This window comes from Rousettus aegyptiacus, unplaced genomic scaffold (assembly GCF_014176215.1).
Source record: "Rousettus aegyptiacus isolate mRouAeg1 unplaced genomic scaffold, mRouAeg1.p scaffold_m13_p_16, whole genome shotgun sequence".
Taxonomy (NCBI): domain Eukaryota; kingdom Metazoa; phylum Chordata; class Mammalia; order Chiroptera; family Pteropodidae; genus Rousettus; species Rousettus aegyptiacus.
The window spans coordinates 22,101,459-22,120,073 of NW_023416291.1; the positions used below are offsets into that span (position 1 = coordinate 22,101,459).

Sequence of the window (18,615 nt, forward strand, 5' to 3'; positions counted from 1 at the left end):
CTCTTTTGATGGAATAGAAAGAAGGCCAAAGGTTTGGCATCGGACAAATCTTAGTTCAAATTCCTCCCCACCCCACACTTACTCCTTGTGTGACCCCGGAAGTGAATGATGCGTGCTCTGTTTGGTGGACCCCACCTGTAAAACACAGCCGTATTCACTCCGCAGAGTGGTTATAGTGAGTAAATGAATTTACGCATGTAGAGCACCTGGCACAGAGCAAGCACCGGTACCTCTTGATTCCTTTCCTTCCTCTTGCTGTTCCTCTTAACACTCTTCTACCACTTTGAACGCCCTTGGATACCTTAGGGTTTATCTCCTAAAGAGGTGGGTAAATAAAGGGCAGGCAGACCTTATAGTGCAGACGTAAGAACGCAGAGCAAGCAGTCAGGAGGCCTGGGCGCCCTGCCCACTCTCAGTGCAGAGTCTCACGTGTGGCCCTGGGGGATGCCCTGCTCTCAGGACTCACGTCCTCCACTGCCAGGTGAGAGGAAGGGAGCAGAATCCCTCAGCCCCAGACCCCGCAGAGCCCTGAGTGCTGACAAGGAGACTTGTAACCCGAGGAGGATGCCACCTCTTGATGCTGTGATGTGTGTCTTCTCCATCATATGGTGATATTTGCTTTTATATGAAAAGAATGCTGCCTCTCACTTCCCTCCAAAGTCTTTGGAAGATGTGTGGTGAGCCCTATGGGTGAGTACCCCAGCCTGCTGCCGTTGACATGGTAGACTGGGGCCTCGGGTCAGCTGCAGTTGGGTCAAGGCCATGCGTCCAACTGTTCATTTCTATTCCCACTGCAGTGAGCCCCACTGCCTCACCCAGGACTCTTGCCGAAGCCTGCTGCAGACTCTTCCCATCCAGGTCACCTCGCCATGCTCTGTTCTGTGCACCTGCCGGCCAAGTTGTCCTGAAACCCAGTCTCCACCCTTACATTTCCTGTGCTCCAAGCCCGTCAAGTGATTCTCAGTGTCTGCAGAAAAAGCCCAGACCGTTTGTTTACCCCACGGTCCGAGGCCTCTCCAGCTTGTTCCTGTCTGCCCACTGAGCCTCGGCTCCTGTCCTCTCCTGCAGGAATTCTCCACTCCAATCAGGCTGCCTCACGTGGGAGCTCATCCCGCCTGGAGACCCCCATCCTTCTGCAACCCATGTTGGCTTCCCTCCTCTGCAGAGCCTTCCACAGCCCTCCAGTTTGGGGCAACCCTAATTTTCAGCATGGCTCCCCCAATACTTCCCATATCCCGGGACTGTATCCTTCTTGACCAATTACCCCAAGGCCTGGGAGGCAGAACCTGTGCTCCCTGGGGCACCCGGCCCCGTGGTTGGCACACAGCAGGAGCCCAGGAAGTCCACACTGATTAAGAAGGCCACTATCTCACAGAGCTTCGTACTAGAGTCCAGGCCTGTCACTAACCTTGAGCAATAATGGTCAGGTGGGAAGCCATCCCTGCTTCCACATGGTGCAGCACGCAGGTAACTGTGGCCTCCCCTGCTCCAGCCATGATCCCGGCTGACGGTTCCTTCAGTGCCCATATCTCCTTTCCTTACCTTTGCCCTCTTTTTACCCCATTCATCTTAGAGGAAAGGACTTTTCCCTCATTTTTAAACTCCTGCTGCACAGAGGTCTGATAATCCTCTCTCATCCCTGGACCAACTTTATAATTAGCGTCTTCAGCCTCCTCCCTCCCAACTAATCCGTTTAAGCTGCTTTTTCAGACTTCCCGCTGCAGCCCTGCAGCCGCCTGCCCTGTTGCTCCCGCGGCCTCCCCCTGCCTTCCCGAAGGACCGACTACTCTTCCCACTCGACTTTCGTTTTCCCTCGTGACAATGAGCCTTCTTCTTGGCCCTCACTGAGGGACCGGGAGGGGAAAGAATGGTCACCGCATCTTCCAATGTCGCCATGTTCCCCAGCATCACTATGTCCTAAAATATCGCTGTGTCCCCAAGTGTCCCCATGTCCCATAATCACCACATCCCCAAGCAGCACCATGTTCCCCCAGCATAACCACATCCCCCGAATTTACCATGTCCTCTAGTGCCACTGTGCCCTCCGGTGTCACGATGCCCCCCAGTGTCACTGTGTCTCCCAGCATCACCCCCGTCCCCCAGAAACCCCTCCGCCTCAAAGGGCTTCTGCTCCCTGCAGCCCATTCCTGGCCAGAGAAGGCCTCTCTAGCGCCCTCCCGGACAGCAGCTCTGTAGTGACCATTCAAGGGAAAAGCAGGAAACTGGCCTGAGCGAAGGCAAAGACCACTCCCGGGCTCCCTGAGGGCCAAGGCCAAAGCACAACATCGCAACATACACTCAAGCAGCCTTTGTCATTCTTCTAGAAAACAACATCTTTCTGAACTTGAATTCTCAATTTCCGACTGGGTTTTTTAAATAAAAAAAAAAATTTAAAAAAAAAGGAAAATGTGGCCCAAGGGCTCCTAAGTACCCAAACTCAGGCTGACAGCATCTGGGGTCCAGCACGAAGCCTTGCTCCCAGCCAGGGACCAAGCACACGGCCCAAGAGAAATTCAGGGAAGTTATTGATCATCCTTTCACATTCACTCATATAATCGACAAGATTCTGCATTAACCTCAAGTGGCTCGCATACATGCGTACACACACACATGCATACACACACAGACAAGTTAGAAAAAAATTAGGACCCAAGAGAATGAGCCAAAGGAGCCAGGGTGGCTTAGGCTCATGGACTGTGAAAAGTGAGAACATATAAGACTACAAACATCACCCCGATCCTCGCAGGAAGATGAGGCGACTGCTTGCTCTCCAGCCTCGTCAGTGGAAACAAACAGGTTCAACTTCATCCTCATGGTGAGTCACTGAGAACCGTGATGCCTCTTGCAGCCATGAGGAAGGGAGAAGCAAACCAATTTCCTTTTTCAAAGAAACTTTAATGAACTTTCACCTTCAAAACAGCCTGGCCCAATCAGGTTGTTCATTCATTCAATCACTGTTTCGTTCACTCGTTTGTGTACCCAGCAAAGATTCCTGAGCACCTATTGTGTACCAGTCTCTATGCTGGGTCCTGGAAAAACAAAGATGACTGAGATGCAGTAACCAACTTCAAAAACTTCACATTCTAGTGTGACACGTAGGCGCGTTACTAAATGCAGCATAAGAAATGTTCTGAGATATAGATATAGATATAGATACAGATATATCAAACACAGGGTGTGACTGAAAACAGATTAAGAGGAATGGCAACTCAGGGAAGACTTCCTGGAGAAGGTGATATGGAGCCTCTTGAGCAGAGACCTAAAGGACAATTTAGGGATTAACCAGAGAAGGAAGAAACTAGGACCGGCATAGCAAATAGTTACAGCCTTGGTGCCAACTCTGACAGGCCAGGATGAGTTGGACGAATGGGAGGAAAATGTGCTCAGGTTTCCTATATGCTGTGATCAGCTAGAAATGCTGTCATAGCATCAGGACAGAGAAGGGCCATACAGGTGTCGGACAAGTGCGGGGTGTCACTTCATGGTGGCCGGAGGGAGGGGGGTTAGGGGGGAGCATGGTTATGTGCAAAAGTGCAGTAAAGGGAGAAAGCTTGGGCGTTCAGGAAGGGCCTTTGATGGATGTCATCCTGACATTTTAGAAGATCCCTCTGGTGGCAGGAGGGAGGATGGGGCCTGGAAGAGTGAGGAAATTTAGGGACCAGGGACTAGGTGACCGACCAATAGGCTAAGGGTGGCAGAGCTGTGGGGGAGGATGAGTTTCTGTATGATTCTCAGGTTTCAGGCTCTGGACCTGGGTGCAAGCTGGCACTCACTACTCACCCAGTAGAGTGAGGAGCAGAGCGAGGAGCAGTTTTGGAGGCAGGGGTGAGGGAGCAGTGAGAAAGGCCACCCTCTCTGCAGAACCAGGCGTGCCGAGTGCACACCTGGTGCGCTGATAAATGCCCCTGCAAGGATGAAACGGCACAGACGCAGTAAGATCAGCTCCGGCCTAGGTACCTCAACGACAGAACCAAGAGTCCTTCTTCACTGAAGTCGTCAAGGCTAACACCCGGCAAGCAAACTCAGGGGGTTCCTATGTTAGACTCAAGAACAGGTAAATAAAGAAGGGGAGGCAGGTAACAGAGGATGGCGAAACAGAGGGGAAATAAGAACCAGGTGTCATTGCAAGTCAAGGAGACCAACCATCTCAATGCACCCGCGACCGCCCCAGTCTTAGCACTGAAAGGCCAAGTGTTAAAACACAACCCTCCCCGCCACCTCCTGTCCCCAGCTAACGAGGACATTGGTCACCCTGTCCTGCTGCCTTCGCCATGGGGCCCAGACAGTTTCCTTGGATCAGGTGGCCTCTTGCCGGCATTGGCTCTACTGGTAGCGAGGCCGAGATAAGCTGGCGGTGCTAGGGGTTGCCCCGCGGGGCCGGGAAAAGGCGCCACGACGAAGGATGGGAATCCAAGTCCAGGTGACCTGGTTGAGGCCCTCAGATGCGGTAAGGCCTGAAACCGGAACCTAAACTGGAAAGCTGGATTCTTCGGTTATAGGAACCAATAATTCTTCCTCAGGTTAATAGATTTAAGTTGAGGTTCCTGTCGTTTGAAACACAAAGGGACACAGACCTGCCAGGGAGCAACATCACTGAGTGTCCTGCCTTTTCCAGAGTGGGGAAGGGGTGCAGCTCTGAGATCCCTGCCAGGTCCTCCCACTTTGTCCCGCAGAGGAGACAACTGTTTCATTCCTACATGCCAGCGAAGGCAGGAGAGGATGAGACTCTAACACGGGTCCTCAGATGTGAAGCAAAGATTGAGGGTCAGTTTATACACAGAGCTGTATATACTGTTTTTTTCCCTCACTGCTTTCCTCCTTTCAAAAATTTGAGGTTCCTCTCCCTAAGCAGGACTGGGAAAGGACCCAATCTCTTTAACAAGACAGAGAGGACGCCCTGAGTCCATTTAGTCCTCTTTGCCATATGATTACAAACCCCCACTTCACCGTAGAGGAGGACACTCTTCCCCTACCGACACTCACGGGGACGAGGACAGCAAGAGAAGGCCATGAAGGAAGGGAGAAGCCTGACCCTCTGGGCGTAAGGAATTGTTGGGGAGGAAGGGCATAGAGAAGGGTGCAGAGCTGGAGGGCAGCAAGTTGGGTCTGGTTCCCAGCTTCCCACTTCCCACTCCCAGCCCGGGTCCCAGCGAGGGAGCACTGGTGGGGGGGGAAAGCTAGATAAGGTGAGGCGCTCCCACAGCTGGGGGCTCTGGTCCAGCCAAGGCCCATGGCTAAGCTTGAAGGAGAGCTCCCCTCACCCCACGCCCACTTAGGACAGGGCCTCATCGAGGTATGTTGGGCAGAGCAGATTGGAGGAGCCTCTGATGTTCAACCTTCCTGAGCCACCTGGGTGCCATGGGGTGTGGACAGGACCATGCAGGAGCTCAGAGGCTGGCCATCAGGCTGTGGTGGGTGGCCTTGGTGAGCATGGAGACTGAGGGGGAAATCACCTAGCACTAAATGGGTTCCAGGAAGCCCCAGAATCCATAGCACCAACTAATCAGAGGAATTGTGGGATTAGTTTTGGGCAGCAAAGGATGGGGGAGGGGTGCCAGGGGATTTCAAGAGGAAGCAGGGCAAGAAAGCAAAGGAGGTCTTCCAGCTGTGTGTGGGTGGGGGAGGGAAGCAGAGAAAAACAGATTAAGGGGCAAAAGGAGAAAAAAATAGAAGTCAAAGGAAATGCTCCAAAAGGTGACGGCTGTGGCGGAGGAATTGGTCCTGCAGGGGAGGAAACAGTTTTGTCACCAGTCCTGGAAGTGAACTAGGCCAGGGTGAGGGGCTAAAGGTGGAAGCAGGCAGCAAGAGTGATGGACTCCGGAAGAACATAAATAGGGTGAGAGAAGTCCGCGGGCAGGATGGAGGCCGGGCTTTGCGGAGGAAAAACTGCAAGTGGCAACGACGCCAAAGCCCGACTGATGAGGCGGTGAGCAGGAAGGGGGCGGGGAGAGCGCTGCGCGGAACCGCCGAAACCTGGAAGGGTCGATTAACATGACACTGAACCGCTGAAAGAAACGACGATGACGCCGATAGTACGTGTCCCCGGAGGAAAACGCTTGCAGCACGTAGCGTCCAGGAGACACAAGAACTGCCATTCACAGGCCCTTCACTGCCACATAGGTCTACACGGGCCGCATGAGGTCTAGATCTATTTTCAACAACGCTGTTCAGTGACTCTAATTTGCCAAGATGCACCATCATTTTATGAGCCAATAAGAAAGAAAGAAAAACGCGGCGACGAACTGAGACAAAGACATGGTATTAATTGCAAGATGCATCCTGATTTCAGAGACATTAAAACATGGCGTGTGTGTGTGTCAGGGGTGGGGTGGGGGGGACTGTGTGTATTAAAGTTAGTGACTACAGTACGGCAAAGAGCCAAGCGTAGGTTGCACACATGTCTGTGATAAAGCCACAGCACTTATTCAAGTCTGATTTCGATGGACCTGGGTGATGACAGCATCAGGGAACGAGTGTGCTACGACCTGAGAGTCAGGTCATGATAATCGGATGGGTACGTGTGTCTGGCAAGAAAAAGGAGGGAAACATGAGGTTCCACCTCAAACCCATTAGGATGGCTATTGTGAAAGAAAGAAAGAAAGAAAGAATGAAAGAAAGAAAGAAAGAAAGAAAGAAATAAAGAAAGAAAGAAAGAAAGAAAGAAAGACAGACAGAAAGAAAGAAAGAAGGAAGGAAGGAAGGAGAAAGAAAGAAAAAAACAAGTATTGATAAGGATGTGGAGAGTTTGCTCATGGGAATATAACACGATGCAGCGTCCGTGGAGAATAGCATGGTGGTTCCTCAAAAAATTAGATATAGAATTACCATATGGTCCAGCAATTTCACTCTGGGTATACACTCAGAAGAATCGAAATCAGGGACTGGAGCAGATAGTGGTACACCCATGTTCAAAGCAGCATTATCCACAATAGCCAAAAGGTGGAAGCAACCCGAAAGTGACCATCGACAATGAACGGATAAACGACGTGTGGTGTGGCCATACAACGGAATACTATTCAGCCTTAGACAGGAAGGGAATTCTGACACTCTGACATGGATGAACCTTAAAGACGTTATGCTAAGGGAAATAAGACAAGACTCTAAGGGACAAATATTGTATGAATCCACACAGATGAGGCACCTAAAATAGTCAAATCCATAGAGATAGAAAGTAGAATGGTGGGTGCCAGGGGTTGGGGGGAGGAGCAATAAGGAGATAATGTTTAAATGGATACAGAGTATCAGTTTGGGAAGATAAAAAAGTTTTGATGATGAATAGTGGTGATCGTCGCATAGCACTATGAGTGTGCTTAATGACACTGAACTATACACTTAAAATGGTAAATTTTATGTTATGTATCTTTTACCACCATAAAAAAATGTAAAATAAAATAATAGATAAATAAGAAAGGAGGAGGTGGGATGAATTGTCCTTTAAGAAAGGAGATTTGGTGGATAAAGACTTTCCGAAGCTGGGTGCTATTGTCACGGGGGGTCCAGGAAACAGCATGCTGGCCCCACGCAGCAGAACAGGCACTTTCTGGACTCCAGATTCTGAGTGGTGGATCCCGGAGTAGAATAAACAGAATAAGATGAAAGGTAGTCTTATGAGAGGAGGACTTTTGATTCATAGGCAATCTATAAAGCAATCTAGCCACAAACATTGAGGCTCACTATGTGCTGGACATTTGGTGAGGCACAGACAATGAGGCTCAGCATGGTGAGATGGGCTCGTGGTTCGTAGAATTTATAATACAGGAAGAAGACAGAACCTCTGTACCTGGGTCCTCATCCTTTGGCATATGAACATTCCTGCAGCTTCTGGAGGGCCCCAGTCTCATGCACCTGTCTTGGTTCTGCCAGTAACTAGCTGGTGGCTATGGGCAAGATACTTCAGTTCTCTGAGCTACTATAATTACAAAATGAAGGCGCTAAACCAAAGGGCCACTGAGGTTATGCTAAGAGTTTGTAAGAAAAGATAACGCATAACTGTGCTATGCATGATTACCCTTGAATCTGGAAGACCTGTTAAGAAAATATCAAATACATTAGGTTTTTAGTTTTCCAGGTAATCCCCTCTCTTTTCAAAATTGTGGCATGAAAACCATGAACCACACCCCATCTGGAAAAAGGAGCATATTCCCATATGCAAAAAATATTGCATAAAATTTCACAGGCCTCCGAAGCCCCCTCCGCGCCCCCCCCCCCCCCAGTAGAAGCCTCCCAGAGATCTGAGAAGCCCAGGTTAAGAACCTTTGATCTGGGTCGGAGGATCTAAAACATGGTGACCAGAGTGAATAACACTGCATTGTATAATAAAAATTTGACGAGAGAGTGAACTTTACATGTTCTACACAACAAAAACAAGAACCCGTGGCGTAGTCCTTGGAGATGAGGAAGCTGCGGGAAGGATCGTGGGGCGCTGGGCCGGTCGGTGCCTGCTGATGACGGACTTAGGAAAAAGGAGAAGAGGTTGCGTTTGTGAACATAAACTCTCTCGTTCGACCTGTAGCTACCGGGAAAAGTTTTCCCAGAGATGGTTCCCTTTCTCTCTGGTGATAAAGGCAGGACACATCTCTGACAATTCAGGAAAGGAAACTTAGGACCGGAAGTACCGTAAGACTGACATAGGAAGCGAAATCCTTGGAAACTGTGTTTAAAAAAAAAAACAAAAAACGTTCTGGTATCTTCCTGCCACCACCACTCCCCCTGCCCCCCACCTCCACCACACACTTGACAATATTCTCTAGATAGCTTATCAATAGGGAAATAGGCTAATGAGATAGCCTGGATTTACAGGGCTTAAAATGCAAAGTGGAATGCGTAAGGCGGGATGTCTGAGCTCCCTGTAGGCAGTACGTGCTTCTGGCTCTGTTTCCGCTGCTGAATAAATGATGCTTGGAAGACCACGCAGCGGTAAGAATAGAGGAAGGAGTGCAGTCAGCAAAGCATAAGATTTTAAAATGGGGGCAGGAGAGTCCAAGGGCAGAAAGCTAGTGCATGGGGGGAACATACAAACAGCCACGGAACGTGGAAATCCAACCATTGCCATGGGCTGAGAGCAGCTGGGAGGGTCTGTGAAGTGCACACACAGGGCACACGCCCTCAGGCTGCCCGTGGCCTTGAGCAGCTGAGGAAGCACCTCACAAGGCCTCTGGTCCAACAAATATGTAATTACAGGTAAAAGAGTGGAGTCAAGGCATGGAGATGAAAAAGTCAGTGGAAGGAGTTGAGGACATGCTGGAGAGAATAAGGGACTAGATTTCTTTAGAGTGACCCTAGGTGGCAGAACTGGGAATTAAGAATGGCCAGGGCTTTCCTAAGATACTGAGGCTGACCTCAGCCCAACTTTTAGAGCTGGAGTGACCACGAGATGATCGCCCTATCAGAAATTACCTTTGGCTACAAGTAACAGAGACCCTCTAACGAAAATGACTTAAACCAGGAGGAGTTTATTTATCTCGTACATAAAAGAACTCTAGAGTTAGACACTCTCCAGCTGGTACAGAAGCTCCACAATGCCATTAATGGTCCTGTCACTTTCTGTATTTTTTCCCTGTTACCCTGAACTGCTGACTTCCCTCTTCATTTGCTCATAGTCACACGATGGCTCCTGTGGGCCCTGCGGTTTGACTGGGATCCATTCATTCTGGCACTAATGGTCTGAATCCTCTGTGCTCACTAAGATCGCTTACCACAGCTTCACAGCCAGCCCCTGAGCTCTTGCATGGTCCTGTCTGCACCCCATGGCACTCAAGTGGCTCAGGCAAGCCAAACATCAGAGCCTCCTCCAATTGATTTCTCCAAACATACCTTGATGAGGCCCTGTCCTGAGTGGAACTAGGGTCCAAAAGAAGGTTTCATTTAAAGCTCAGTCATGGGCCTTGGCTGGACGGAAGCCCTTTGCTATTGGAGCGTCTCGTGCCTCAGCCAGCCGTGTCTCCCCCACCACTCGTGCTCCTTGGCTGCACCCCCAGCTGGGAGTGGAGAGCTGGGCATCAGAGCCCTGTCTTGCTTTCTTCCAGCTCTGTGCCCTTCTCTTTGCCACCCATCCACATGCCAGGTAGGAGGAAGTGGGGGAAAGCAGAGGCACATACCAAGTTAGCCCCTTAGAATGGTGACCTGACACTTTCACCTAACAACTTCTGTCCAGACCCCACTGCGGAACTTACTTGCACAATCATCATTATCTGCATAGGGAGCTGAAAAGAACCTGGGCAGCAGGCAGAAGGCGAGGTACGGCCGCTCTGGGAGAAGGTGGAGAAGGCGTATAAAGTATGAGAGCTAGAGAGGACAGATTGAGAGAAAACTTCAAGATGAATTCCGCAGAATGGAGGGTTTTGCTTTCGCTTTTTGCCCACACTGCTCCCCAGGAGAAGCAATCCCCATCTACAGGGCAGCAGTGTGGGTCAGAGGAAAGACCTCCACTACGTCAGGCAGGCAGCCGCCAAGGCAGGCCTGGCCACTGCCCGCTCTACAGCCGTGGGCAAATTGCTTTCACCCCTGGGCCTCAGTTTCCCGTCGGTAAGATGACCTCTAACTCCAAATCCAGGGATTCTAAACACAGTCCAGTTTCTAAAAAGCAGAGTCTCCTGGGCATGACAGTTTAGAGAAATACAAGGTGTGTGAAGGAGAGTGAGCCCTTGACAAGTTTTTCCTTCATGCACAATGGAGAGAAGTGAACAGAACGACAGCCCCAGAGAGGAAGGAGCAAGGCGAGGCTGGCAGCATCACGGGATAAGATTTAAAATCCTACTGGGAATGGCAAGTCGTAGATGGTAGTGACATTTGGACCAAGCCAGTGTGTCACATAAGGAGGGTCAGAAGAGTCAGGTGTTTACCCGAAATAAGATGAAGTATTAAGCATGACAACTTAGGTTGGAATCCCTGAAACAAAAAATGATACAAGTCGTTTATGACATAAAACTGGCTAAGACGATAAGCATAAAAACACTGTGAAAAAGAAAAAGTTTAAAACATCTCCAAATGTGATGGGGGCATCTGGAGTAAAGGACCATGGAGAAAGTTGCATGGAGTCCATGTCCTAAGGCATAATAATAAGCCCTTAGTTACTGATGGTTCAATAGCTGCTATATCTGGAGGTAATCGAAAGGTACAGCTCTATCCCCAGCCGCAGGGAGGTATAATCTAGTTGGAAGGTGGGAGTTAGGGGAGACAGAATGGCTAGCAGAAGGGCCGCTCCTTGGATGTGAGGTAGAATCACCTGGTTATTAGCCTGCTTGGACGGCCATAACAAACACCACAAACTGGTGGCATCAATAATAGTCATGTATTCTCATAGTTCTGGAGGCCACAAGTCCAAGATCAAGGTGTCACAGGGCGATTTCCTCTGTGGCCTCTCTCCTTGGCTTGTAGACGGCCGTCTTCTCCCTGTGCCTTCACACGGTCTTCCTTGTAATGTGTCTGTGTCTTAATCTCTTCTTATCCAGACGTGGCCATATTAGGTTAGGATCCACCTTAATTAAGTGCCTCATTGAACTGAGTTACCTCTTTAAAGGTCTTATGTCCAAATACAGTCACATTCTGAGGCACAGAAATTAGGACTTCAGTGTATGAATATGATGGGATGAGATGGTGTTCAGGGCAGGAACACAATTCAGTTCGTAACTGGTTTGGCCTGAGTCCCAAACAATTTTTTAGTATTTAAAATGTTTTCAGTTTCTTTTAAAAGCTCCCCAGCTAATTCTCAGCCAGTGTTGGAAACCACTGAGCTAAAGTAATACTCAGACACAGTTGGACATCAATTGCATGCCAACCCATGTGATGTTCAGTCCAAGTCCAAGATAAAAGAAGAGACTGGTCATTGCAACCAGAGAATTTGATGGAGACTTCCCAGTGGGCCTTTGGCAGTTGGAATCGTGCACTGACAGAGCAGGGTGGGGCCTGCGGCAACTCTGGGAATGGAGGAGCCTTGCTTGATGGAGTGAACACCTGACTCTCAGGAGCGAAGGCACTGCCTGGTTTGGGGGAGGAGGGCTATATAAAACAGCCACCGTAGCTGGAAGCCACAGTGGACTTCTCAGCAGAGGCATGATGTCGCAAAAATGGTGATCATCAAAGATAAATCAGCAGGATAGATGGGAGAGTCTGTGGAGAGTAAAACCCAGGTGGAGATATTGTCATGGCAACAATAACCCCACCCCATCCCCCCCACACACATGAGAAAGAGCAGTTCTTCAAAATACATAATGAATTTACAACCACAACTCAGCAACACTTCACGAAGCCTAAAGAATCCTTAACTATACATAAGAAAATCATACAGTATGTAATCTTTTATGTGGTTCAAAACAGGTATAATGAATCTGTGCTGTAACAGGGGAGGACAATGGCTCTATTCATGGGGGAGGGAGGGATTCAACATTGTGAACATGCTCGAGGATGGCTAACCTACAAAAGGAGGAGAGGCTGGGAAACCCCACTAAACAAAGGAGAAGTCTGAGGCCTGGCATAGTTCCAGGGTTTGTTTATTCCTTGGCCTCTGGGTCTTGAATGACAGGCAAGGCTTAGCAGGCCTTCAGACTGCAAATGTCACACTCTTTCCCCAGTGCTGCTGCCTCAGCCCATCGGTGAGGCTGGTTGAAGGCAGAAGAGAAACAGTCCATCCTAGATGAAATAAAATCCAAGAATGACCGGCCCTTAAAGGTTCTGCACCACCACGGAGACGATACTGTGACCGCAAGTGTCTGGATTCAAAAACAGGAAAGGGGGAACCAGCCCAGCACAGATTTGGACTCATTCCATAGAAGCAGAATGAATAACTCCTAACCCTGCTTTCTCTGACACTTACAGTGGCCTCCGTGAGTGAGCAGGACGCTCGTTTCCTTGAGAATGTTTTTGTCATTTTGTCATCATGCTTCACACAGTGGGAGATGGTGGGAGAGAGAGCCTGCAAGGGGCCACCAGAGGACAGGTTCTGCTGGGAAAGGAAAGGGGACAGACCTAGCCAAGGAGGATGCAGAGGGTGCAGCTGGGAGGGTCCTATCACTGTGTGATAGTCAGGGTTGTCCAGAGAAACAAAACCAATAGGATATATATAGATACATAGAAAGAGATTTATTATGAGGAATTGAGTCATGTGATTATGAAGGCCGAGAAGTACAAGGTCTGTCATCAGCAAGCTAGAGGCGCAGGAGAGCCAAGGGTGTAACTGAGTCTGAGTTCAAAGGTCTGAGAACCAGGGAAGCCAGTGTTATAAGTCCTAGCAGAGTCCAAAGGCCTGAGAACCAGGGCCACTGATGACCGAAGTCTCAGCTCAAACAGAGAGAATTCTCCCTCCCTTCACTTTTTTGTTCTATTCTGGCCCTCCATGGAATGGATGGTGGCCACCTGCACTGGTGAGCGCAATCTTCTATATTTACCGTTTATTGATTCAAATGCCAATCTCTTCCAGAAAAACTCTCACAGACACACCAGAAATAATGCATTACCATCTCTCTGGGCATCTCAGTCGAGCAAGTTTGTCCCATAAAGTTAACCATCGCACACTGATTCTAACAAATGCCAGGAAGCGGATGGAAGCAGTTTGTTTGTGGTGTGTGGACGTAGAAGAGACTGCAGAGGCACAGACCCGGACTCTGGAACTTACTGGGCACAATGGGGATAACGGTATTTACCAGGAGGTTTGAGATGATGGTTACAAAGCACCTGGAACGTAGCAGGACATCAGTAATGATTAGGTATTCCTTTCGATTTAGCTTATTGGTAAATAATCAGCTTTTGGCTATCCAATTTATTGATTTATGTGGTTATCTCCACCCGAAGTTCAGGAGCCTGAGGCCATAGCTCATACTGAACTCCTATAGCACTTGAGCTGTCCCTCTCATTCTCATGCTGACTGTATAACTCTCATCTGCGTACACGGCTTATTTCTCCTGCTATGTAAGAGATGGTTAGGGGTGGGAACTAAGCCATTTATTTTGGGGTCCCAAGTATATTGCACACTGCGTGGCACGTAGTAGGTGCTCAGGAAATGTTTGTTGAGTGCCTGAATGACTAAATGGATGAATATTCATTGGAAAGCATGGCCATATGATTTCAATCTGAGGTTGACCTGATACAGGGTCAATGAGGTCAATGCTAGAGTTTGAAAGCCTCAGAGGCCTGAAAGGTCAGACAGGTATTTAACAAGCCAAACACCTTGAATAAGATCTATTTCTAGCCAAAGGAAACCTGAGCAGGGGCACCAATAACAGCACTGAAATCTTGAGTACATTTCAGCTCCATAAACACTCTCTGTGATCCTACTATGTGCCAGGCACTGGGGAGGCACTGGGGAGTCATAAGCCTATCCAGAGTTGCCCACGGTCCCAGGAGAGAAGCAAAATGTCATATTTTTTATCTTTTTTGAATCTGGTGTCAACCCAGAGCACCAGGAGGGGCCCAAACCTCCAGTCTGTGACCCGAGCTACTCCCAGAAAGTTGTAAACGTCATATGAACTTCAGTAACCACCAATTCATGGGGAAGGGGGAGTTACTGTCACAAGGCATTTTCGTATTATTGTATATAATCCCCACATAGTCCCATGAGAGACGTAGGAACTCCACCCTCCCCATGCTTTTTTTCAGATGAGAAAACTGATCAATAGGTGTGAGGGGAACCCAGGCTTTATGACTCTAAAAACCCTACCCTCTCTCTTTGCCTGTGAAGAAGGTTTGCTGAGTGTCTGACCAGGCTCCCAAATTCACCCTGCTTCCCAACTGTGGGCCCGAGGTGGCCTCAGGCTCCTGAAGCAGAGCAGACAGGGCTCCGAAGGTCAGGCTGGACCACACCACAGCAGTCTGCGCAAGAGAGGTGACAGGGCATGAAATTGGGCGGAGTGGCCATGCTGCAGAGTACTTGCCAGCAGGGGGGGGGGGGAGAGGTAACTTTGACTCCTCTGTGACACAACCCCACTCACTCACCTCCTGCATGAGCTCAACCACATGTCTACTCCCGTATTCTACAAACAGTTCCGAATGCATGATCTCCTGGGATCCAAGAAGCAGCAACCATAGTCGTGGGCAAGAAAGCAAGATGCTCAGCACATGGACCACCAGGACAAGATACCCCTATAGCACAACCTCACCCTCACTGGCATCTTTGAGGCTGCTACAAACACATGAACTAATCCTCTGTGATTATGACAAGTTAAGGAAGATTAAATCCAAAGAAAGCAAAACTGCCAGAGTGCAGAAGGTGGATATTGGGTCTAGTGTTGCTTCGAGGGAGGAACTTGGTTTCTATGACTGTCCAGGGCCACCTCCAAAGTTACTTGCATTATTTGGGTACTGCATGCTGGAGCTAAAGGAGGCTCTATGTTTGACAGGGCTTCTGGCAGAAGAGCACCAAGTCCCTGGGCTCTTGCTGGATTAGGAGACCATCCAAGGATTTAGAAGACATCTCAACAGGCATCGTTGCCCCAGCATTACTGGAGACCACACAAAACCCACCAAGCCAAGAACTCCACCCCGCCTGCAGGCAAAGCAAATCCACCTCCAGTCTTTATGGCTTTGCCACTTGGTATGAGCTCACCAACCCCAACTGGGATTCCCCCTCCTCAAGGGACACCCACAGACATGGCCTCCCCAGTCTCCTTGGGCTCTCCTCTCCAAGAACAAGGGGCCCACCACCCTTAGGAATGCATCCACCCAGGCCTGAGTTACTGTTGAGCTTTCTTTGTCACTTTTTTTTTTCTGCTATGCCTGGGTGAAAGTGTGGAGAGTATTTGTGAGCTTTTTTCTCCTTTTTGCTACATTAACATGGGCCAATAATAAATTCACAAATCAATTGAACTGGGGTGGGAGGGGAGAAGCAAAGGTTTGGGCGTCAGAAGACTAGGTCTTCATCTTAATTCTGCCTTTGAGGAAGTCATTTAGCCTCACTGGGAAAAGTGAAGGAGGGGATGGAGACCCAGGTGCTTTCCAAGTGACCCTTGAGCCTCGGTAGCCAAGGATTCCATTCCCTCCTCCCAGAAGAGCCCCTTCTGGGCTCCCAGCAACTCTCTAAGTTAACTTCCGGGCCCTTTTCAGTCTACCAGGCCTTGTTATCCCAACCCACCATTAGAGACCCAATGCCTCATGAACTTTCTGTTCTCTCTTGGGTGTCTTATAGGACCATAACTAATAAAGCTTATGTTATTGTATGAGACCACTTCATTCCACAATTACCTACTGAGTCCTGGGCATTTACAGGAAAGAAGACTTCTCAGGGCAGAGTTCTTTAGTGTTTCACCCTCCGGGAAACTATGAAGCAGAGAAAGGGAAAACTCCTTGATTTAAACAACACTGACAGCGTCCCGCCTCCCCAACTCTTCCCTTCCTTTCCCTCCCTGCACAGAGCTGTTGGTCAAGGAAGCAGGTAGTGAGAGCGAGAGGGTGCTTGCTGAGATGATGAAGGAGGCTGGAGGTCTTCGTACTGTTCCTACGACTTTTCGATAGGTTTGGAACTACTTCAAAATACATGTTAGTTACTTTAAAAGCGTGAATAGTGGGAACTCAAGATCAGCTGGAAGCCAGCGGGTGGGATGCTGAGAGGCAGCATCAAGAAGAGCCCCCAGGTCAGGCCATAGCACTGACGGGGGCGCTGGGGGCTGAGGCTCCTGTCCAGCTCTGCCACTAGTTCCATCGTTTATTCTGCAGCTCTCTGTGGATGAGCTGCCTTCTGCCGGGTGCGGTGTGGAGTGCTCTGTGATGAGTTGCTTTACCTCTCCAGGCCTCACCAGCAGAATGAGTTACTTGGACTCAATGATGCTATGGGTCCTTCCAATGCTCACCCTTTTTGAATCTGTAACAAAGGCTCCAGGACTCCTCATGTCTGGGCATTGAAGAGGAGTGCTGAGGTCATGCAGGATAGGTTAAGGCTTCCTTTGCCCAGCATGAAGACAGCAACACAAGGCAGAGGAGAAGCAGCTTTGAAGTCAGCCAGGCCTCCTCAAAGCCCCAGTGCTACCCTTGGGGAGCTGTAAAGCCTTGAACTTGGACTCATGAATGACCCTATCTGAGCCTGGCCTCTGCTCCTATAGAAAATGGAGGCATCAACACCTGCCCTGTAGGGTTGTGGTGGGGATTACCTGCGTCCTTCCTGCACAGTCGGTGCCTTCCTTCTTCCCCTTCCCCCTAGAATGGCATCTCAGGGACCCGCCAGCCCCAGGAGTCTGCTTCATAATGACCTCCTTGGATGAAAGGCGCTGGGGCAACAGGAAGGACTGTTGTTTTAACTGCTCTGCGTTTCCTCCCTTTGTCTCTGACATTATAAACAAGCCTATTCCCCAAAGCCACATCTGATAATCCAGCTGCAGGAGGTCAGCGGTCAAGCAATCAGAAATGCTCTTAGCTGGGATTAGGTAATTCAGAGCTGGGCCTGATGCCCGTAGCACATCAAAACCAGTCCATCCTCATTGTCACTGAGGTTGCCTGGGTACAGATGCCCCTTGGGAAGCTTCCAGACGCCCAGACGAGCAAGAATGAACAGGGCAAGTGTCCGCCTATCTGCACAGATCCCCAAGATAGCTTAAACTCAGCCCAGCCACTGGGCCTGAGGCCACACAAAGGCTCTGTTTGGGGAAGCTCTTTGCAGTATACAAAGCACTTTCATCTGCTCTCATCCGATCCTGCAGCAGCCTTCTAATGGAGACTGACAGATTGAGCATTTAGTGCACAAGACAGTGAGGCCCAGAGAGAAGAAAGAACTGCTCAGGGCCATCAGAGCAGGTAAAGAGAGCACGGAAACTTCTAGGTCAGGTCTCAATGCTTGGTCAGAAGCTTCACATTCTCCAACCCACCAGGCTTGTCACAGAATCTGCTGAGTGACAGGACCCTCCTGCCCCAAAGTAGAGCCCACGATCTCCATCGGTATTTATTTGATACAGAAAAAAAAAAACAAGCAAATTAGGTGATAAATTTAATGAGCACTTACTATATGTCATGTTATGTGAGGACCAGAAGACTCTTCTAGGCCTTTTTGGCATTAAATGAAGGAATAGACATGTTGATAAAAAATATAGTGAAAATAACTCCCCCTTTAGTCAGGTAACCCACTCGATATCTAGTAGATGCCCTTAGTTCATTACAATTCAGTTAAGCTTCCTACAAGGAAAGAGTTAATGTAGCTGTTATTTGTGGGAACTTATCTCCCACATAAGCTCTTATTTCCCTAAATTGGTTGAGACAGGGGAGGAAAGAGAGGGGGGAAATAGGAAGAGAGAGAGGAAAAATGGATTAGTTTCAAGATCAAAAGATGCTCAGAGATCCAAAAGGAAATACAAGCTCCGGGGGTGGGGGGATTTTCAGGACTCTGTATCCTCCTGATAAGAAACTAGTTCTTCGGATGGCCCCACCCTCCTGTCTGTAGCCCCAGGGTCAGATCCCCTCTGCAGCAAGGGTGCCAATGGCACCCACTCCTGGAGATGCTTGCCTGCAAGTCCAGAGCAGCACAGGAGGTACATGTCCTAAATCCACGACGTGAAAGAACAATTGGAAAATATTTGCTTTGAAATATTTTGTTAGTTTCAGGTATGGCTTATGTGGACTAAATATGTGAACAGAAAAATATTGACTAAGCTTACCTCTACAAATTAAACACACATGCAAACACATTTCCATTTATCTACAGGC

At 49.1% G+C, this 18,615-nt stretch overlaps 1 protein-coding gene across 2 annotated transcripts in view; it reads right to left on the reverse strand.

Annotated features, from left to right (window-relative positions):
* Window positions 1-17,163, reverse strand: part of RP1L1 (RP1 like 1) — a 28,341-nt gene extending 11,178 nt beyond the window's left edge. Inside the window, exons 1-2 of one of the 2 annotated variants that reach the window (XM_016160901.2) lie at window positions 17,073-17,163; window positions 16,175-16,245 (exon numbers count right to left, since the gene is read on the reverse strand). In XM_016160901.2, the coding sequence (XP_016016387.2) occupies window positions 16,175-16,188 (14 nt within the window). In that variant the 5' untranslated portion in view covers window positions 16,189-16,245; window positions 17,073-17,163. Of the gene's footprint in view, window positions 1-16,170; window positions 16,246-17,072 lie in introns of both variants that reach the window. The other variant, XM_016160902.2, reaches the window with a different exon arrangement.
* Window positions 17,164-18,615: the final 1,452 nt, after the last annotated feature.